This window comes from Triticum urartu, chromosome 7A (assembly GCF_056163025.1).
Source record: "Triticum urartu cultivar PI428250 chromosome 7A, HENAU_Tu73, whole genome shotgun sequence".
Taxonomy (NCBI): Eukaryota; Viridiplantae; Streptophyta; class Magnoliopsida; order Poales; family Poaceae; genus Triticum; species Triticum urartu.
The window spans coordinates 247,765,656-247,788,428 of NC_141879.1; the positions used below are offsets into that span (position 1 = coordinate 247,765,656).

Here is a 22,773-nt window from a genome sequence, read left to right on the forward strand (position 1 = left end):
ACTGTTTGACCGTCACTTTAAAACCTTCATAAATAATTCATACTAAATCAGAAAATGGAAATCAAATACCAAAATGTTTGGAAAAACATCACCTGTATGTCAATGTCACTTGCATTCATGACAAAAGTGTTGGTAAGTGCCAATCTGAGTTTTAGCTCTTATATACCACCATGAAAAGTAAAATCTAAAAAAATTCAAAAAAAAGTTGGTGGCAAAGAATGATAAATGTTTTAAGTGCTTGCCAAGTTTCATCGGGGAATGGCATTCATGGAAGTCGTTGCTTGGTTTTTTGCCACGACTTCCATGAATGGCATTCCCTGATGAAACTTGGCAAGCACTTAAAACATTTTTCATTCTTTGTGACCATTTTTTTGAATTTTTATAGATTTTACAGTTCATGGTGGTATGATAAGAGCTAAAACTCAGATGGGCACTTACCAACACTTTTGTCATGAATGCAAGTGACATTGACAAACAGGTGATGTTTTCGGAACATTTTGTATATTTTTCTGATTTAGTACGAATTGGTTAGGAAGTTTTCAAAGTGATGGCCAAACGGTCAAAGAGCAAAACCACAAGACGCCAAAGTGGGTTGGGCAAGACCATGTGTTTTCAAAAACTAGGGGCAATCCTGACGAGGGGGACATAACTAAGGGTATAAAATCAATTATCCCTTTTTGCTAATAAAATTACATTGGTTCCTTGTGGCGGTGCCATGGAGCTAGAGAGTTTTGTTTCTTCTCATAGCCAATTATTTGGGTCTGATTAGTTTATGTTACTGTGTCATGTTGATTTTATTGGTTTGATTTTCTATGGAACTGGAATCTTTCCTCGACAGTATGGTGAAGATTTTGTGGTTCGGCGATCTACACTTCCAGGGTATAATTGTTGGAGATATACCCTAGAGGCAATCATGTGATGATGATATTTCCCTATGTATTCATGAGTCTTTTGTATTGTCATTGAACATCATCAGTTATATGTATCAATAAGTATGTGACTTGTTTGTGGAACTATATATTGTGTGATGATCGTTCTAATGGCCCCTAGTTGATAAGGTTATGCGGACATATATCCTTTGACTAGTATATGATTTGGTTGGTGAATATGTGTCACAAGTCATGTGCATGGAGATGCTATACCAACAGTATGGGTTCGGGGTTGGAGATCACCGAGATGGACTGGCCCACTTTGAGGCGTGGCGAGATATTGTCATATGTTAATCGCAAGTACAATGTATATGCCATGTCCTAGACCTAAGCTCATCGCATGTTCTTGGGATGAGGACCGACTCACTTAGGGTCTATCAAACGCTACTTCATGAGTTGTGACACATGACGTGATACATGGTTGACCAAGATGTGATTTGCCCCTCCTATAAGGAGAGATATTCTCTGTGCCCTCTTGAGTGATCAGATTTGGAAAGCATGGCCATGTGACTTGGGTTAAGTATTAACCCGGTTCAAGAATCTGTATCACGGTTTCGAGAAGAGAGGTCGAGCTACGATAAGGGTGACAAGTACTCGCCTTGAGCTCAACAAGAAATATCGTGAGGCAAAAGGAATGTTGCATATGACACATTGTCAAGGCTCGTCAAATGACTTTACACACACATGGGAGTTGGCACGTTCTGCTAGAAGCCGCTAACAACTATCTACTCGGGTCATGTCCATGCGTACGTGAACCTATAGGGTCACACACTTAAGGGGTTGCAGCCCATTCGGATTGGATCCGAGTGGAAAATGGGAGCAGATTCCTAGTGGACCTCAAGTGTTGAGCCCACTTTGGAGGTGCATATAAAGGGGAGTGGGCGCACCTTTTAGGATTGATCGTTTTTGTCCCTCCACAGCCGCCAACATTCCCCACACCCCTGGACCTAGTAGTCTATTGCCCAACGCTGCTCCCCGTATGTGTCGTTACCTTAGAGGCATCGCAACTGCGGTGCTTGGATGAATCGTTCGAGGGAACCGCAAGGAGCCGTTCGAGGGATCCACGAGGAGCTGTTCACAGGACTTCGTCTTTCGGAGGAGATCGCCATTCGCGGAACATCACTGTTCGTGGGAGATTGGCTGAGTGACTACACGCATCACCAACTCTACTTCGGCTGCGATGACCGCACCTCTAGTGGTAAACCTGATTCGATGATCTATTTCCAGCAACATGATCTTGGTTGCGCGGTAGAATTTTTTTTATTTGGAGCTAGCGTAGCATATCGTGTGATCCAACAATAATCCCCGTCCCAAGTATGTTCATCGGTCAAGGCTTCTAATCTTTTTGGATGGACAACCCAAGGGGTTTTCAGAAACCTATGTTGGTAATCAAGTTCCCGCAGGTGCACAAGTTGCAGTGCTGCCGCTTCAGCACGATTACAGTTTCTTTACTGAAGTCTTGGTGGTATTTTATCTTGCAAAGTTTAATACCATAGAGAAGATGTCCCAAAATATTTTACTGTAAATCTTAGATGCAGGAGTTGCTTTGTAATTATTTGGAACTTGGATCCAAAACAATGTACATGTAATGGTTACAAGTATGAATAGAGTTACATGTGTTTCTTGTGCGTCCAATCACATGCGTAAATCTCAAAGCGATGACGACATGGCAATCGCTGTTCCATGCATCCTCTGGAGCGAATGACACAAACACACACTCCCATACACCCTCCCGAGCGAACGACCCCTTGTGTAGTATATGACACTCCTCTATCACGAAGCATGCCGCTCCATGGAAGCATGTATGACAACTTCTCTATGTAGCATGTCAATTTGCCATGTTGTAGTGTGGCAATTCTTGAACATGTGGGCAATTTCTCCTTCCCTTAGCCCGACAATTATCTCTTCTACAACATATCAAATCTCTGAAACACGTGGCAATTTTATTTGTTGCAGCATGACAAATTTCTGAACCGTATGACAATTCTTTCTAGTACAACATATGGCAATTATTTCTTCTTAGCATGGCAAATCTCACTGTTACAGCACGGCAAATCTATTTGTTATATCATGACAATTCTTAAACGTTCTCCGAGAATGGTTATTGAGGGAGCACTCTTTGATGGCGCGTGGCTTAAATGGGCCCTTTGTCATTTTTGAGTGTGAGATGTTGGCGCCCCTTAATGACTTTCTTTTGTATAAGCACCAACACACTTGTGTGTCTCGAAATATGCATTTCCTGCTTTATATATAAAGTCCAAATGGCCGAATCGATACAAAGCTGTGGAAAAACTTCACATACAAGCAAGCCAAAAGATAAAAACGACAACCGAGCGGTCGGCGAGAACGTCACCGACATGAACCGAGAATGAAAACATATCCATTTATGAGTGTTGCTAGCTCCAGATAATCACACAGGGTGTATGGCGTCCCGTATAGGCAAGCACTCATGAAGACAGTGCATCCTTACTGGACATCCGTTTCTACCCAGCCGAAAAATTTGCCATTTCTCGTCTACTCCCTGGCAGCAGTTAGTATCTAAAAAGAACAAAAAAAACACAGATACATGACAGGCAGACGGACGAGCATGTGGAGCACCATCCACTGGACTCGGGCTGTACTTCTATTTCTGGGCAGCATTAACATTTTTCCGTTTCCATTTTGACTACTCTACATTCCTCTTCTACCGAAGAGGAAGCAGTTCACGAGCCTTCACAAAACACGCGCGGATGTGGCCCCGGCACGCAAGCAAAAGCCCTCGCGGGGCCCACGCGTCATTGGCAGGGGTTTCGAAACGGCCCGCATCGCACCGAACGAGCGCAGGTGCGTGGAGCGTTTATCACGGCCGGAGAAATATATTGGCGACGCCGAGCGGGCGAGAGAGAATCCCAACGCGGGCGGCCTCAGACCCCTCTCGTCTCGTCCACCTCCTCCTGCTCCCTCCCTCCTTCCTTCCTTCCCTTTATTTTCTTTCTTTCTTTCTTTCTTTCCTCTCCGGAAATCTCCCCGTCTTTTGATTCAAACAACGCACCAACAATCTCTCTCTGTCTGTCTCTCCCGCATAAACAACGCCAAGAGCCGTCCCCCCCTTGTCCCCTCGATAAACCCCTCCTCCTCCTCCGTCGGTCCGTCCATGGCGTCGTCGGCCGGTGGTGCAGGCGCGGGGGCTGCCGGCGGGGGCGGGGGCGGCAGGAGCAGGGACATAAGGCTGACGGTGCAGGAGGCGGCCAAGAAGCTGTCCCTGTGGCACACGGCCACGTTCCGCCCCATAACGACCCACGACGACCTGGAGCCCATCCTCGCCGCGGCCGGCTTCGTCGCGCTGCCTCTGCCGCCCCCGCCGGAGCCGCCCCAGGATCAGCAGCAGGTGCGCTGGCGGGAGTACGCCTTCCTGGGCTGCGGCGGCGGCGGCGGCGGCGGTAATGCGGTGGTGGGGTGGCTGGGCCCGCGGCCGCGGCTGCCGTACCCGCGCGTGGACGCGCTGCACATCCGCACGTACCAGGCCTTCCTCGGGGCCGTCGAGGTCTACCTCGGCGCCGCCCGTGTGCCCAACCTCTTCCACGTCAGGTTCGTGAGTATCCCTTGCCCCCTTTTTCTTTTCCGCTTATAATATTCGCACCAGAATAGGAAACCCGAACAGGGAGGGCTTGCAAAATATGTACGGGCATTATGCTTGGCCAATAAACCCATGAAAATTTGTCAGCGGCGTGCCCAGCTACGAGCTCAGTCCTCTGCCCCTGCTCCTGCGCCGCCCTACCCCAGTGTTTGTTCGGTTCCATTGACCCACTCGCTGCCAGTGCCAGGCCATCCTCACTCTCTGAAAATGATTACGGACACCGTCGTCTGGGTCTTCTGAAAAACTTCAAAAGGCGCACACCGCTCTGGGGCTGGGCCTCATCTTGCTGAAACGCACACCCTTGTTCCGGGGGAGTTACCGGTGAGGCTAAGCTTATTCCGTAAGCAAAGGATGCAGAGTAACTGTCTTGCACGGTCAAACACTACCGTATACGCTGGCTGTATTTATTCCAGATTAATCGCTTGGGCTTTCATCTAGAGGTTGACAAATCCCTTACGTGATCTTCCGGTTGCAAACAGAGCAGGGTCTTAGAGCCCTGCCAAACTGCTTGGCATCACTAACGACACAGCGTCCCGTGGATTGCAGTGCTCTGACCTTCTCATCCATTAGTGACCTATACGCTTGAGTTCCCAACACCGTGCCAAAGCTATAGGCCCTGCAAAGTCTACCGTTACCTCTGTCGGTTGCCGATAGGGGGTTTCTAGAAGAGTCCCTATGAGGGCAGGCGAAGACAGCGGCTGTGTTTTTCGAGCTCGCACGACGTGGTTACTGTTGATCCAGTTCAGGCCGCCCAAGATGACGTTGAGGGTCGCCACATTGGCACATTGTGGCCAACTGCCTGATGGCAATACGCCAATACCATGTCTTAGCTTGGACATGACACTTAACTATATCACATTCTTAATGCCATCTGATTGCCCTTGCTCCAAATAAAAAGCATACTATATGATCCAACAACTAAATTGGTAGGCCAACTTTGATATCTCAATGGATAAAGTATCAAAGAGACAAAATTTGTGGGAACTAAGGGGCTGTTTGGATGGTAGTTCTGATTTGTGGGAACTAAGGGGCAGTTCTGATTTCACGCCCGCTCACTAGCGAGACGGAAGCCTCTGATTCCCTTGCCAAAATATTAGCGCACCCCATTTTGGTACAGCTGACGCGGGCAGAATCCAAAAAGTCTCTAAAACAAAAAAAAACAATTCTATATATTAAAAAAAACTAGCTCCTAAGTGGCACCTATCGTATTTCATTATTTTGAGTATCATTGTACTCTTTTTGGAAATGTCATGTATTAAACTAACACACATGCTCTTCAAATTTATGGAAACTAACCATAGAAAAAAGGACCAACAGGGACTAGCCCATACAACATTTTATTAAGAAGAAACAACCAGACACATGCCCTGCGGAGCACAAGGCTCAAATGTGGGAGCCGGCCGCACACCACTAGCCAACTGGTCTGACACCCAGTTCTACCGAAACTCGTCATGGCTTATTGAACATATCACAATTTAAACCTTTGTCGGACAATATGTGGGGAAATGATCTCGATGAAATGTCGATAAAGGAAACAATTACATATATAATACTACAAATTAAGTAAGTTGGTTGTATTAACATATTTGGTATAATGTCAGTAAGTTGATTATATTTGAACAAATAGATAAATTTAATGAAAAAATTGGGAATAAATATCGTACCAATTTGATCAATGTATGAAAGCAGGAGGATCAACTACTGCTCCAACAATCACCTCACTGAATTTATTTCAGTATTGAGTCCATATGGTCCTTGTCTTTGTCCGTGCACATGAGTTAATTGAGTTTTCATCAAGATTTTAACCCTATAATGCTCAACTCAAGGGACACACGTCTTGTTAAATAATTCTGCTGATTCAAGACACTAGTAGCAAAAAGGAAACTACTTAAGTATTTCAAGACAATGGGCAAATATTTAGGCATCATATTTATTTGCACAATGACTGATGATTAGACAAGACAATATGAGTAAATTTCTTTGAAGTTCTTGTTTTTATGCTTTGTACGTTAGTTTTGGGTCGTATTTGATCATTCCAGGTTATGAGACTTATTGTCGGCCATGTTGGTGCCTACTATGGTGCAAATTAGAAGATTCTTAAGAATATGAAATTAATATACTAGGTATCATTTTGTTTTCAAACTGACAAGGACTCTATTACTAGATACTGGAAACGAAATTATCTCATACCAACTAAATATAAAGCCTACGGAGCGCCATTGTTTTTCAGTTATGTTGGGTACCTTTTTAATTCTACCCATATCTGAACATATATGATATTCAGCTTTTGTCGAAATCGAGACATGCTCCATTTGAAATAGAATATAAATGCAAAGTATTCCTAGATCAACAGTTGCCCATTTTTGTCTCTTACCAGTGTTTTTATTCCGTTCTGCAAAAACGGAAACTGGCTGTAAACCAGAAACCTAGGCGACCTCCGAAAAAAACCGATACCGTCCAAAAAGTTTTAATTTTTTTAATTTAAAAGACTAAGTAATGTCAAATGGCTACGTATACCAAGATAGTCATAAGCAAGCACTTGTCGAAATGGTAGGCAGCGCTACCTATCATTCTTACGTCTCAGGTTCGATTACCCTTGTTTGCAATTTGAACTTTTTTTGCCTTATTCAAGCTTCCTAAAAAAAATCGGTTGCGGTGCGTTAGGAAGTGATCGAACGCACGACCTTCGGTAGGTAAGTAAGCGAGCGGACCAATTCACCAGAAAGTACTTCATGTTCTCAATTGGTTAAAAATTATATATTTTGATGTTAAATGTTTTTGGATTGAAAAAAATCCGAAATTTCCGGAAATTTTTGAGAACCGGATTTTCCGGTCCCTCCCGGAAAAAAAATCAGAATAAAAAAAACCGTGCTCTTACCTCCTTTCTTATTATCCTTTTATGTATGATCTTCTAACTTTTCATGTCGAGAAAGCCATCTCATTCCACAGCCACCAATAGAGGTTGGATGATTGATGGTGTCACTTATACATGTATAGGTTTTGTGCACCCAAACTCCCCCCCCCCCCCCCCCCCACCTTCTCAAACAAAAAAGGAAATTGATTGTTTGCAAATGCCAAAATTATGAAAATATTGAAAAGCTTTCAAGTTTTTTTTTGCAAATTTTAGAAGATATGTACTCCTTCCGTCCCATAATATAAGAACGTTTTTTATACTAGTGGAGTATATGTGATTTATATATGCACAAACACACAAGGATACAGAGCTAATATACCAACTCTATATTTAAGTACAGAACGCAGATGAACAATTTTTTTTGCTATAATAAATGTTTTTGTGCACTTAGTATTCCTGCATGTGCACTTGTATTGTTGGTTTTTTTCTTAAGTTCACAAAAATATTATTTCGAGGCAGAAGCAGGTGAGCTCGAGTGCAACTCGCAGCTACCACCAGCCCGCCATGTCATAGTGGTACATCCAGGCCTGGGTACATCCCAGTTGTAAATTATCACCTTCCTGTAAAGAAGACTATAAATATCTAGATCAACATGATTTTGAATTAGCATGACACACTTTCCTGTTATTTTCCTTTCAAATCTGATGACATGGCACAAACGTTGGATATATGTGATGAATCACCTGAGTTGATCTATGGTGATCAGTGTTTCCTTTTCCCCATGTGTTCCTTTCATGGAAGCTAACCTGAATAGAAGACTAAGTCTGATTATTTCATTTATCGTCCCCTCAGATGCATGCCGGTGACGACAAAGCAGGACAGGGTGTTCGACAAGGTCTTTCGGGCTATGAGGAATGACCAGGATGGTATCATCGTCTACCGGGACGGCACCCTTGACGAAGCCACCTTCGCCGCCGTCTGTAGTGAGCACACCCCCATCGAAGACGTCGGGTACCACGTCATCCCTGGCAGTGTTTGCAGCGAGTTCGGCTACCTTCGGCATAGCAAGATCCATGGTGGCAACTTCGACGAGGAGACCTGCAAGGGCTGCCCAGGCCATAAGGATGTCGTCCGGCTCAAGGACCTCTCCCCCAGATCCTGCAGAAACATGTGGGTCTAGGCGAGATTGGTCTCGAGGATTTCCGTTATGATCGATGGAGATTTAGAAATCCGTTCTGAAAAGTAGATGAGGAGAATTAGCCAGCTAGTGGCTTGTTAGCGAGGCTTGAGACCGGCGGATGATATATGGTGGTGGCTGTTGTGTTGTGCCTATTGATTCGTTTTTTTCCATGTTTTGTGTGGTCTGCTGTATGCCTGCATCATAAGGCAATAAGTTTTTTCAGCACAATAAGGTTTATAGAAATGTCTGTAGCTGGATTTGTGATCAGGAAGAAAATAAGAAAAAACCTAGTGGTTACCATTTAGACATTTACAGTTATATGCTATCTATCTAATTCTTCTGTGTTTATCTCTGATCATTTTGAGGCCCCATGCATCGGTTCAATGGTTCAACAGTTTGTTAACAGGTGTAATTACTCTGCTGATGAGGCAGCTTTTTGCTGGATTGCATCATTAGCCTTTTCTCTGAAGTGGCTTTGCATTGTTAGATTGGAATCAATTGAAAGCAAACAATTGACTACCGTTCAGCATGTAGAACAAAATGAAGATGAAGTGATGATTTCAGAGCCCATGATCTCTGCTAGCTTATCATGCCGGCGAAGCCAAGGCAAGAAATACCAAACTTGCACCGTGGTCCATTTGCTGTCGATCTCACACGGCTCCTCTTTAATTTTCCATCCCATGGCTTCTTTTACCTTTTGCGCTTTTGCTCTTTTTGTAACCATTTGGTCCGTCCTGCAGATCTCCAGACATTCCAAACTGTATTCCAGGTCCAGCTAGCCAGGGGACACCTCAAAAGCAAGCTTAGCAGCTTGGACTCGTCAATGGCGTCCATGTCATCACCAGGCCGAGATCCCCTACGACCAATAGCTCTTTCTTGAACCAGAACCAGATCGATCTGTGTATGTGACTGTAGGTAGCACATGGTGATATGAAACGCCGAAAGTGACATGCACATATTTTTGCACCACCTAGATGCAACTGATCAAGGCTGAAATCAACATTGAGAGCTGAGCTTGGAGATTACTAAACTGTCTAGCAGCAGTTAGTGAGACACCTAGCTAGGCCTCGATCGGTACGATCGACCACCGGTCGCGCTCTTCTCCATGTAGACCTAAGCCCCCTTTAGTAAAGCAGCTTAGCTAGGTCTTGTAGCTAATAGCTTCAAAACACCAGGGAATCTCTTGGGCACTGCTCTTTAACCTTTTCCCTTCATCACATCCTGCCGGTGGCTCTTTTTGCTTTTGCCAAACTTGTTCACCTGCTGCTTCTGCTATAAGAGCCCTGCACCGTCGGCCTCATCTTGGTCCCTTCTTCTTCCTCTTCTTCCCATCGTCTCAAAAGTGGTGTACGCAAGATCGATCGTCGGTTCATCCATGGAGGTATGGCTTGTTACTTAATTAATCGCACTCTGATCGCAATCTAAATGTGCCTCTTTTGGTTGTTGTTCATTTAGAGGTTGTAATTCAGGGAGATTCCATTAGTTTCTACTTTCTCTCTATGAAATGATGCCGTGATGATGAACATGCGTTTTTCAAGATGAATGTGCTATATGTACCCTTTTAAACATTGCATTTGGGCATTTGGCAACAATATATCTATAGCAATAATGCATGTTGATTGCAAGTTTAATATGGCTCATATCACTCTACACAGCCCTGAAAAACATCATAGAATAGGTGGGCAGGTTAATTACTACTTCTACCTGTCTAACAACATATTCATGCAAAAGGAAACTAAGAGAACTATTAGTGAAAAAAAACATTGCCCAATGTATATTTTTCATGTACTTTTTCTCATGATGATCGAGTGCATGTGCATGCATGCGTAACCTGCGCTCATTCCCTGATTTCCCCCATGCACGCAGAGCACCGAGCTGAAAGTGGAGATGGTGGCGCTGCATGAGAAGAGGGTACGGAAATGCCTGTCCAAAGTGAAAGGTAAAAACTCTCGTAAACTAAAGTCATTTCATTGCACCCATCACCCATCCATGGAGAGATCTGAACAACCTGATGATGCGTCGATCCTTTCTCCTTTTAACAAAGCTAGCCATGGATGGATGCCTTTCTCACTGTAGCTAGCTATGGTTGAATGATCGGCTTGGTTGTGTGTGCAATGACCAGAGAAGCAATAAAACTCTTCCTCTATCTCACAAATGGTTGATGGATTGGTGTATGCGTGCAGGGGTGGAGAGGGTGGAGGTGGAGGGGAGCATCCAGAAGGTGGTGGTGACCGGGTATGCGAACCGGAACAAGATCCTCAAGGCGCTCAGGAGGGTGGGGCTCAGGGTGGAGCTCTGGTCGCCGCGGAACGAGCTGCTCAGCGCTTACGCCGCCGGGAGCTTCGCCTTCAACAACTACGGCTTCTTCTGATCTCATCCGATGAGATGCATGCTAGTTGCATGATGATGTCGGCGACGTTGAACGACCATGTATAAACTGGATCGAATCTGGGAGCTTGCTTGGTGTTTCTTCTTTCTGTTTTTGCTTTATTATATGCTTCGGATGGTTTCTTCTTCCTCTCACGTGTATATATATGTCACATTTTTTTTCTACTTTGGGGGTGGTCAACCAGGCATATGTGTAAGATGTCATAAAAAAGATGTCCTCAAGGCATGGGATTAAGTTTGGTGGCAAAGATGCATGATGCAAGATTCCTGTGTTACCATGTTGAGAGATCGGTGTGGTTGCTTGATCCACACAACCAATCACAGGAAAGAAAAGTAGAAAAGAGATTATCCAAATCCGTTACTCAAATGTATTTTTTGTGCGGTTACCTAATTTTTTTATGAAATCACTAAAAACCTGACGTCGGATTTTTAGTGATTGGGATCGAATGTACCCTGGACCATTGGATCCAAACACGAATCTTAGTGCAGGTGAGACTAGCCATGTCATGGATTTCTTTCGTTTGGAAAAGCAAGGGCCGATCGCGAACACTTCCATCTCGTTTATCCATTTCTCTCCTCTCACCCGGTGCCCACCCCCATGCAAACCGCCACTGCGACAAGGCTGCGCCGGCGGCTGCGTCGTTCCTATGGTGGGCGGGCAGCGGAGAAGAGCTCCACCGGACCCAATATCGGGGTGTCGTGCGGTGAAGGTGAGATGGGCTGCGATGTCCTTGCTGGCATCGCGGATTGAGGCATGAGCGAGGAGGTGGAGGGAGATTTTTCCTAAATGGTACTTCGGAATGCCGAAGTTTGAATTGTGTACAACGATAAGCTTATTTTGAAATGTTTGGCTTTATCGTCTGTTTTGTTTATTTTGACTCACGTGCGACCGTTTAAATACTAAAAGTGGCCAGCCGTAGGCTTCCTTTCCATTGTATATAATACAAGGGGTGTTTCTACAACATTTGAACTCTTAGCCGACGTCTCGGTGCCTAGAGGCAGTATATGTTAGTAGAAACTAGACAATCGAACTATTTCGGCTTTACAACTTTCACTTAGTCATAGGAGCTTAACTATGGGGACGAGTAACTAGCCCCCGGATGTTGAAGTGGTTGGCCGTGCCGAGGTTAAACCATTAATCACTTCATCTCATTTGATAAGAGCCCATCGTTTGACACCGATAACTTCTATCGATTTGTATTTTGACACAGTCATCGGATCGCTGACCAGTTTGCGCCTATCATGACAATCAGTTTTTGGTTTTCTTCACTAAGGCACTTTAACCATTTGAGCTGGAAGCGCAGCCGCAATGGTTCTCCCTTTACACCCTTAGCCGAACAATAAGGAAACGTAAGGGGTAAGCATAGGAGCCGGACAACCCAACTATTGACCAAAGACATGATTCAAAATCGATGCATATAATGCAATATCCGAGACGTCGAATACTTTTACATGAGTATTGGAATGAGTATTTGGGCAGGCTTGTAAATACGAGCCCCCGGTCAAAAACCAATGAGTTTTGGGAAAATATTGTCCTTGGCTAAGAGGCATAATGAAAGAAAAATTCATAACAAAAATAGATGCGCGGCGACCGCAAAAGGTCTTTAAGTGCAAAGTTGTAAACCGAAGGTACATAGTCCTCAGTCAGCGAGGGAGAGCTGTGGAGTGCTTACCCCTATTTGGGGGTACGACCTGACTGTCGGGAGGGTAAAGAAACACCTCTGATATGCTTTGAAGAGCCCAGCTCGTTTACAATGGCGAGGGTCTTTGACGGAGCGATTTCCCATCAGATCCTTCGGCAGGGTTCATGACGAGACTGGAAGTACCGAAACAGAGTCTGCACACATAGTTTACCCAGGTTCAGGCCTCCGAAGAGTAACACCCTACATCCTGCTTTGTTTTGGTATTCATTGTGAGGGGATACCTCGTGGATAGGATTACAATGGTGTATGATATGTCTACCAAGAGTTTTTTCTAGATTGGATCCCTAATGAGGGACTTAGACCTCCCTTTATATAGACATGAGAGGTCTAGGGTTTATATGGAGAAGATACCAGATCGATCTGGCCATCGCCGCTTGTCTTGGGGCATACCTTAGCTTGCCCTCCCCTTCTTAGGGTTCATGGATGCTCTCTGGGCCTGGTGGGCCCTGGTCGAAGTCGAGGTCGTGCTCCTTTATGTTAGGCACCCTGGGTCTAGGACCCTGTCAGTAGCCCCCAAGCATGGCGGAGGTTGCGAGCATCTGGGCTCAGAGATCTCCGTCGGGCTCTTCTTCTCGTGCCTCCGGCCTCTTGAACTCCCTGCTGGGAAGTCCTCTCCTTCCTTGCGTTGGTGATGCCGCTGTGTCATTTTTGCATGATTAGGCCGAACATAGCCTACCGGGTCGGCCCACTGATCGTGTGGTTATCGTCTCGGGCACGGTTTGTGTTCCAGCCTCCTTAAATACAACGGTCATGCAACCATATTGGGGTTCGCCTCTGTTGGGTAACGTTGCATGGAAAACAAAATAATTCTATGCACACGCAAGATCTATCCATGGAGATGCATAGCTACGAGAGGGGAGAGTGTGTCTACGTACCCTCATAGACCGTTAAGCGGAAGCGTTTATCAACGCGTTGATGTAGTCGAACACCTTCGCGATCCAACCAAACAAGTACCGAACGTATGGCACCTCCGTGTTCAGCACACGTTCAGCTCGATGACGTCCTCGCCTTCTTGATCCAGCAAGATGGGTGAAGTAGTAGATGAGTTTCGGCAGCACAACAGCGTGGTGCCGGTGATGGTGAACTTGTTCCCGCAGGGCTTCGCCGAGCACTACAGAAAACTGGACGGAGGATGAAACTATGGAGAGGGGCACCACACACGGATAAGAGATTGGTGTGGGTTGTGTGGCTCCCCTCCCATATATATATATATATATATATATATATATATATATATATATATATATATATATACCACCAGTGGTAGTTACCACCACTTGAGATTTGTATGTTGTATGTAATATCTACCAAATCGGAAAGTATGTACGCGTAGTATATAGTATATAAGAATGTTTAGGTAGTATATATAGTACTTCTTTGGTAGTATGCATCGTATTTTCAGTATGCTCCATTTTACGTACATATATACATATTTCATAAATATAATAAAAACCATGGGCCAACTTACAATTTTTTAATATTACCCACATTGGATTATCTTATATATAATATATGAACATACTTATCTATACCTACTAATAAAAGAAATAGGTATTCTTAGTCCATCATGCTATTTTGCAGAAAACTCCTTCACATTTCTGTTAATCAACCCACAATGCACTTTTAAATCAGTTTTTTGTTTTTCCAGAAAACCCCTTGATATTTCTGGAAATCTACCCACAGGCCAGGTCTAAGTCAAAATTCGCTTTTGCGGGAAACCCCCTGGTATTTGGGTTAATCAACTCGTAGTACATATCAAATGCTTTAAAAATATATCCATATCCATATCTTTTAAATTCCAACTCTAAATTTAACATGTTATATATCAAATTTGATTAGAAGAATATGTAGAATATGAATATGATGTTGTTTTACCTGTTAACCATTTTAAAAATGCTATTTAGGGTGCAACCTTAATCAATAACACATGATCCATCTTTTTTGTTGACTATTATGATCCATCTTTTCCATACCAGTCTCGATCCGAATTGAAAATGAATACCCCAGCAAAACTGGTATGGGAGACAAAAAAACACTACTATAATCATGCATGCATGCCTTGTCAAAATCTCACAAAGAAAGCATGTTTATCATGCCGAGGGAGACGTCTTAGAATTGACAACATTCAAACGTGTTGTGGTTGTTTGAACATTGAGGCCACTGTCAGCGTGAGTGGAAAGGAGGATAAGTGGCAATACAGATGGGATGCCATTTGTTGAAATAAAGGACGTGAACCTATTAGAGTTCTGAGTCACGGTTATTGGGTTAGGGGATTGTGGTATTTTTTCCCACCCGTTGCAATGCACGGGCTCTTTTGCTAGTAATGATAAAGTAGAATATAGAATACCATATGGTAGTATATGAGACATGTGGGGTAACTATCACTGGGTGGTAGGATGGATTTTCCCCATATATAGGTAAAATTATGTCTATCATAGCTTGCCATAGAACTAGTTAAGGCTTGCTAAACATTTAACGGTTTGAAACTAAGTAAAAAATATGAAATAAACACGGGAGCCTCACTCTAATATAATAAGATGATCTAACGGTGTGATTGTGAAAATATGAATTTACGTGTCCTCAGCGAAAAACAAGCAATTCAGCTCACTGCAGGATAAATATATATATTGAAACATTTGTTCTTTATATATAGGTGGGGGAGGGGATGCATCCAAGAGGCGTCCCAAGGGTGGCCGCCGACCACCTTGGGCTCCTACCCACTAGCGCCCCCTTTCCTTGTTTGCACAAGGAGGGAGGAAAGGGGAGGATAGGAAGGCAGGGGGAGGCCGACTCCCCCTTCCTTTTCTCCCCCAAGGCATGCGGCCTGAGGACGGGCGTGCCAGCCCCTTGTGGGCTGGTGTGCTCCCCCCTTTTGGCCCATATGGCCCATTAACCTCCCGGGGCTTCCCGGAACCCCTTCCGGTGATCCGATGACTACCCGATGTCGTGGATCTAAGACTGACAGTAGAATGGGGGGTAGGTATGAGGAGGCAAGATCCTAGCTATGGAGTAGTTGTACACACGAGTTTACGAGTTCAGGACCTTCGCGGAGGAAGTAACATCCCTACGTCTCGGTACCCGGAGGCGGTCGACCGGATTGTGTGTGTGAGTGTACAAAAGATGCAAACCCCTGTCCCAGAAGAGGGGGGTGGCTTATATAGAATGCGCCAGGACCCCAGCTCCCCTCCGTTACGTGGGGTTCAATGTACATAAAGAAAGAGCGTTACAGGTAACGTCTGTATTAAAGTGCTATAAATGATAGTTAAGTCTATGAGTAAACGCCTGACCATTGCTGTGTAGAGTGACTTTAGATCTTCTGTTTGTCGAGTGATTTCTATGACGGTCGAGTGACATTGATTCTTCCGAGTGGAATGTCTCTGGTCGAGTGGATGATGGTACCCTTTGAATGCTTCTGGCTTTAGGGTGATGTCCTTGGGGAGGGCATCTAGGTCAGGCCTATGACCCTACCCTAGGTACATAGCTTCATCATTAGCCCCCGAATGGTTCGGGCTTGAGTGGAGAAGGAGTTGAGAATTCCTCCGATTCAATTTTTGTGCTCCGGGAGTGACTTATTGTGACCAAGCGAACAACCATGATGATCTCAACTCCTTTTCAGTCGCCTTGATCCATTCTTGAATCTCCCGAGTGAACTTTACTGTGATGTCTTGAGTACTAATATGGAGAAGATATCCTGTCTGACAGATTGCCTTGCTGCGCGCGGATATCGTGGGATTCAGATTTGGGGAAGCGCGCAGGACGGAGGAGGCCGCAGTAATCGGAAGGGATTAGGTGAGGCCGCCTAGATCACCGCACCACCTTTTTCACCACGTACCTTGCGCGTGACTGTTGCGGGATTTGATTGGGTCATCCGGACTCACAGGTCAGCCACTCGGAAGCAGTCCCATATAAGGCGTCGGGCCGGGGTTTTCTTTGAACATTGCGTCTTCGTTCTTCTCTTTTCCTCTCAGTTTTCTCCGCTGCATCTGCTCCTGCCCCAGCGCCGCCGCCCCGTTTGAGCTCTGCTCGCCATGATGGGGAAGGAGAATACGGTGGCATTGGAGCGCGCGAAGAAGGCGTCGGCGAAGGCGAAGGGGAAGAAGTCTGGCCGGGGCAGATCTTCTTCGAGGTCCGGCTTGCCGCCAGGCTGGATCCAGGGCGACTGGATTCACTCGACGATCCGTCAGGATGACATGGACGACCTGGTCGAGGGGGGACTGATCCCCCACGAATGGGCGCGACTCCCGAGGAACGAGACCGAGTTGCAGCCACAGGAGGGTGAGTGCGTTCTCCTCGCTACTCACGTCGACCGCGGGTTTTCCTTGCCTCCCCACCCTTTCTTTCGAGGTTTCTTGAACTTCTTCGGGGTGCAACTCCACCACTTAACCCCGAACACCATCGTGTATCTTGCTGCTTTCGTGTCCATGTGTGAGAACTTCCTGGGCTGTCGGCCACACTGGGGCCTCTTTAAACACATATTCACGTGCCGTTCTCAGTCAGTCAAGAAGGCTAACCCAAGTGACAAGAGGACGCATGTGGTCCAGATGTGCGGGGGCCTTGGAATCCATATGAGGGGTAAAAGAACTTTCCCAGCCATGATCCTTCCTGAGTCGGTCCGAGGGTGGCAGTCGACCTGGTTCTACTGCAAGGACCAGCCGACTCCGGGTCAGTCGACTGGACTTCCCCCCTTTTCCATGGCCCGAGTGGAGAAGCCCTCTGCTTTGAAAATGACCCCAGAGGAGAAGGCGCAAGTGAAAGTGCTGGTTGAGCGAGTAGTTCAGCTTGTCCGTGATGGGGTAACCGGTATGGATCTGTTGGAGGTCTTCCTTAGGCGACGCATCCAACCACTTCAAGCTCGTGACCATCCGATGTGGATGTATTCGGGCACTGACGACACCACTCGGATCCATCCAGAAGAAGTCGACGAAGCTACGTTGGAAGGGTGGCTGAAGGGTATTACTGGCAACAAAGACAACCCCAAGGGATCCCGGAGGATTCCTCCACTCAACAACTCGTACGAAACCGACAAGGTATGACTCCAAATGGTCGAGTGTCTTCTTGATTTATCAAGTAGCTGTTTGCTGTCATCCGACTGACTCCTATCTTGGTTGTTGTCTTCCAGGCCCTGACTGAGATGTACTCGATGCCTAACGGGGAGCAGGAGCAGGACCCAGAGGGAGAAGCGAGTGGAGGTGAAAGCGGCGAGTGGCACTCTGACGATGAAGAGGACAAGGATAGCGACGACCCGAGTGATGAAGAAGAGGTCGACTCTCCTCCTCGTAGGGAAAGACGATCCAAACTTTCTCACGATCCAGCAAGCACCCGCGGCAAAGCGACAGCGCAAACTGGGCAGTCATCGAAGCACCCTCAGACGTCTTCTCCAGCGCCGACTGAAAAGGCGTCGAAGCAACCGAAAGCCACGTCGTCCAAACCACCAAAAGCCTTGCCGAAGATCAAAGTGGCCATCCCCATTGCTTCCGGGTATTAGTTGGACTTGATTTCTTGTTTTAGTATGAATTTGGATTTGAGTCGATTCATTTCGTCAGACATGACCGACTGAATTCTGAAATTTGTAGTGCTGCTACCTCTGGGACTTCCACCCGCCAGTATGAAGACGAGGACATGGAAGATGCGGTCACCTCCAACCCGGGTACAATTCTCGTGATCTTGTTCTCGATTGTATGGTCGATTAAATTCTGGTGACTCATCTAGGGTCGGCTGATTTCTTTGCAGCTCCTCCCAATGTCATTGAGCTTCCGGATGATGATGAGGATGTGCCGCCGAGGCCCAGGAAGAAGAAGGCAATAGATAGCAAGACATCCCAGTCGGAGCCGGCGGCGGAGCGGGTAGTTCAACAGCTCGAAGATGCGAGTGAGGTTTCTGTAACCTTTGTTGACCCAGTGTCGAGTGCGCGTCCTGCATCGTTGACTGCTCCAGAGCTTGTTTCAACCATCCAACTTCATGCCTCGGATCTCCAAGCCACTGTGTCTAGACCGTCCGTCCCCTTCTTTGACACTCATCATGTTCTAGAAAGCTAGTCGGACGCCGCTATGGAGGCCATTCGTCAGGCTGGCATAATGATGGAGCGGGTGAAGGCGGTGCATGAAAGCAGTCAGGCTGCTTACGACGCCAGCGCGGTTCTTCGAGCCAATGTCCAGGTAAGTTAACTTCCGACTGAACTTGTTCTTTTAGGATATGCTACCCGAATATTTTCCTTCACGCAATCTTTCATTGTCTTGCACTTTGAGATTGTACACCCACTGGGTGCTTTGTCATCCTCTTTTTTTGTACTCGGTTTGGGCGCACCGGATGAGTGGGATCCGAACCAGTGGGGGCACGCAAGTGCACCCACTGGGTGTAGTCCCCGAGACCGCAGTCGACTGCTGGCAGTCGGTTGGGGTCTGAGCACTTATTTCTCTCCCCTTTTTTTATACTCGGTCTGGGCGGACCAACCGAGTGGGATCCGAACCAGTGGGAGCACGCTAAGTGCACCCACTGGGTGTAGTCCCCTAGACCGCAGTCGACTGCTGGCAGTCGGTTGGGGTCTGAGTAGTCTTGAAGTTTTATTCACTCGGAAGTAAATAATCTTTGATCTTGTCGATTGATATGTCTTTTATTCACTGTAGAAATCTTGTACGCTTATCTCCAAGTTCGCCGAATTTGAGGAAAAGCAGAGGCAACTCAACCTTGACCTGGAGTTGGCTCAGCAGAACTTAAAGAAGGCTCAAGATGAAGTCGCTAGTACGGAAGGTAACGGCCTGTTGACTGCTTATCTTGACCATCCTTCAAGTTATCTCTTCATTCTTCTGTTTGATCTAAATGTGTATTTTGCAGAGAAAATGAGGCTGGCCCTGGAGAAGAAGGACTTGGACCTTGCAGCTGCGCAGAAGGAGGCTCAGGAGAAGACTGCCCTTGCTGACCAGAAACTGGCTTCGGTCAGAGCGCTAGAGGAAGAAATCAACAAGTTGAAGTCATCTCTCACTGAATCCAATCAAGAGGTGACTCATCTGAAAAAAGATAAAGTGGCTCTGAACGACCAGCTGGAAAGCATGACTCGTAGGAGGAACGATTTGGAGGCTTATCTGAAAGCTCTTGCCAAGAAACTCTTTCTTATGATCGAAGGTGCCCCCTTTCTACCCGACTGTTTTACTGTTTGCAAGTTAGTCCTGACCAGTCGACTCATTAACTCCTTGACTCTGCAGAATTCTGCCAAAACTTTGAAGAAGAGACTGGACGGATCGAGACGGGCTTGGACCCTATCCTTTCTCCAGTCGGTGACGAGGCTGCCATGAATGTGCTTCGACTGGAATCCCGTGTCGCCAGTGTTACAAGTTATCTTGTTCGTCTAAAGGTGGTCGTTTCACGCATCGACTCATCGTTCTGGCCAAGGGCAACTCTTCAGAATGATCTCGAGTCTCTGATGACTCGGCTCAATGAGGTTCCCAGTCGAGTGCAGGAATGGAAGAAGTCCTCTGCCCGACGCGGTGCTGACGTGGCTTTGTCACTGGTCAGGGTCCACTGCAAAGAGGCTCGAGAAGAGAAGCTAGCTGCGATCAAGGTCGCCAACACAAAAAGGCACGACTTCCAGTCCTTCATGGAGACTTTCATTGCTGCTGCCACTCGGATCGCTGACGGGATTGATTTGGACGAGTTCGTTGAGCCTGCGAGTCCTCCTCTTGCCGAGTGAACAAACTTCATACTTGAACTTGCTTTAAATTTGCCTCGGAATGCCAAGTGGTTTTTTTAACCGTTAAACTCCTTCGGTCCTGACGCCCGAGTACTTTTATCTTCGTCCTGAAACTTTTGAGATTTTATCCGATCTTGGTTTATCTTCTGCATGTGCTTGCATTCGCCTTCGAGCGGAACTTATTCTTCACTCGGAATATTCTTTGAGATGCAACTCTGAGGGAGATATCCCAGTCGATCTGCACCTCGTCGTCCTTGCGGATAGGGATGGAGCGCACATTGTACTTGTGGTGCAACTCCACGGGGAGGATTGAAGTCGACCTGCACCTCGTCGTCCTTGCGGATAGGGATGGAGCGCACATTGTACTTGTGGTGCAGCTTCGCGGGGAGGATTGGAGTCGACCTGCACCTTGTCATCCTTGCGGATAGGGATGGTTTTTCAACTTAGGCGAGTACTAGACTGCAGCTAAGCCCCCGAGTGTGAGGTTTGCTCATCACTCGGTAGGATTTCTGAAACTTAGGCAAGCACTGGACTGCAGCTAAGCCCCCGAGTGTGAGGTTTGCTCATCACTCGGTAGGATTTCTGAAACTTAGGCGAGCACTGGACTGCAGCTAAGCCCCGAGTAAGAGGCTTGCTCATCACTCGGTAGGATTTTTTCAACTTAGGCGAGTACTGGACTACAGCTAAGCCCCCGAGTGAGAGGCTTGCTCATCACTCGGTAGGATTTTTTCAACTTAGGCGAGTACTGGACTGCAGCTAAGCCCCCGAGTGAGAGGCTTGCTCATCACTCGGTAGGATTTTTTCAACTTAGGCGAGTACTGGACTGCATCTAAGCCCCCGAGTGAGAGGCTTGCTCATCACTCGGTAGGATTTTTTTTCAACTTATGCGAAACAGATTCGCAGCTAAGCCACCCACTGGGGATTTCAGAAACAGGCGTAAGCAATCGACAATCATTTTAGAAGACTGTAAAAACTCTTGTCTTTGATAAACAAACTACAAAGGTGCTTCTTATTACATCCCAATAAACTGAGTGCTTAAGTATAAAAGGGGCGGAGCAGCTCCACATTCCAAGCTCGCGGCTCGTCTTTCTTGTGCTCGACGTTGTAGAGGTGGTACGCTCCATTGTGGAGCACTATGGTGACAACGAAGGGGCCTTCCCAAGAAGGAGCAAGCTTGTGAGGTTTCTTCTGATCCACTCGGAGAACCAAGTCTCCCTCTTGAAATGCTCGACCCCTCACATTTCTGGCATGGAATCAACGCAGGTCTTGCTGATAGATGGTTGATCGGATCAAGGTCATCTCTCTTTCTTCTTCCAGGAGATCGACTGCATCTTGCCGTGCCTGTTCTGCTTCTTCTTCTAAGAAAAGCTCGACTCGGGCGCATTGTGGAGCAAGTCACTCAGAAGTACAGCTTCGGCTCCATAAACCAAGAAAAAGGGGGTTCGCTAGTTGACCGATTGGGAGTTGTCCTCAATCCCCACAATACTGATGGAAGTTCATCGACCCAGGCTCCTGCTGCGTGTTTGAGGTCACGCATCAGTCAGGGTTTCAGTCCTTTGAGAATCAATCCATTTGCTCTTTCAGCTTGCCCATTTGACTGGGGGTGGGCGACTGAGGCATAGTCGACTCGAGTACCTTGGGAAGCACAGAAAGTTCTGAACTCATCAGAATCGAAGTTTGACCCATTGTTAGTGATGATGTTGTGTGGAACACCATAGCTGAATGTTAACTCTCTGATGAAGCTGACAACAGTACTGGCTTCAAGGTTCTTGATAGGCTTGGCTTCAATCCACTTGGTGAACTTGTCGACTGCTACAAGCACATGAGTGAATCCACTCCTACCAGTCCTCAGAGGTCCAACCATGTCCAATCCCCAAACAGCAAAGGGCCAGACGAGTGGAATGGTCTTCAGGGCCAATGCAGGCTTGTGAGACATGTTGGAGTAAAACTGGCAACCTTCACATTTGTCGACTATTTCTTTTGCCATGTCATTTGCCCATGGCCAGTAAAATCCCGCTTGGTATGCTTTGGCCACAATGGTCCGAGAGGACGCATGGTGACCACAGGTCCCCAAGTGGATGTCATTGAGGATCACTCGACCTTCTTCAGGTGTTATGCATTTCTGGCAAACTCCAGTCACACTTTCTCTGAACAACTGTCCTCTTATCACAGTAAAGGCTTTAGATCGACGGACGATTTGTCGAGCCTCTTCTTCATCCTCTGGGAGTTCCTTTCTAAGAATGTACGCGATATATTGTACTGTCCAATCGGGGGTGATGACCAAAACCTCCATAATCAAATCGACCACGGCTGGAACCTCGATTTCAGTCGGATCGGTGGCACTCTTTGGCTTCGGGGGCTCTTCAGTGAAGGGATCTTGAACTGAAGGTGTATGAATATGCTCCAGGAACACATTGCT

The 22,773-nt window shown here is 46.4% G+C and overlaps 3 protein-coding genes across 3 annotated transcripts; all 3 read left to right on the forward strand.

The window, feature by feature from the left end:
• The first annotated feature begins 3,808 nt into the window (after window positions 1-3,808).
• Window positions 3,809-8,883, forward strand: LOC125525454 (tubulin-tyrosine ligase). The gene is made up of 2 exons (XM_048690460.2): window positions 3,809-4,496; window positions 8,252-8,883. Exons 1-2 carry the CDS (start codon window positions 4,063-4,065, stop codon window positions 8,577-8,579), a joined length of 762 nt encoding a protein of 253 aa, XP_048546417.1. The 5' UTR covers window positions 3,809-4,062; the 3' UTR covers window positions 8,580-8,883.
• An 889-nt stretch (window positions 8,884-9,772) lies between these two features.
• Window positions 9,773-11,221, forward strand: LOC125523028 (heavy metal-associated isoprenylated plant protein 28-like). Its single transcript, XM_048688066.2, has 3 exons — window positions 9,773-9,960; window positions 10,446-10,518; window positions 10,763-11,221. Exons 1-3 carry the CDS (start codon window positions 9,955-9,957, stop codon window positions 10,948-10,950), a joined length of 267 nt encoding a protein of 88 aa, XP_048544023.1. The 5' UTR covers window positions 9,773-9,954; the 3' UTR covers window positions 10,951-11,221.
• A 6,251-nt stretch (window positions 11,222-17,472) lies between these two features.
• LOC147959196 (uncharacterized) lies at window positions 17,473-18,705 on the forward strand. The gene is made up of 4 exons (XM_087532545.1): window positions 17,473-17,697; window positions 17,790-18,148; window positions 18,244-18,317; window positions 18,401-18,705. The coding sequence occupies exons 1-4, from the start codon at window positions 17,473-17,475 to the stop codon at window positions 18,703-18,705; spliced, it is 963 nt and encodes a 320-aa protein (XP_087388671.1).
• The last annotated feature ends 4,068 nt before the right edge of the window (window positions 18,706-22,773 follow it).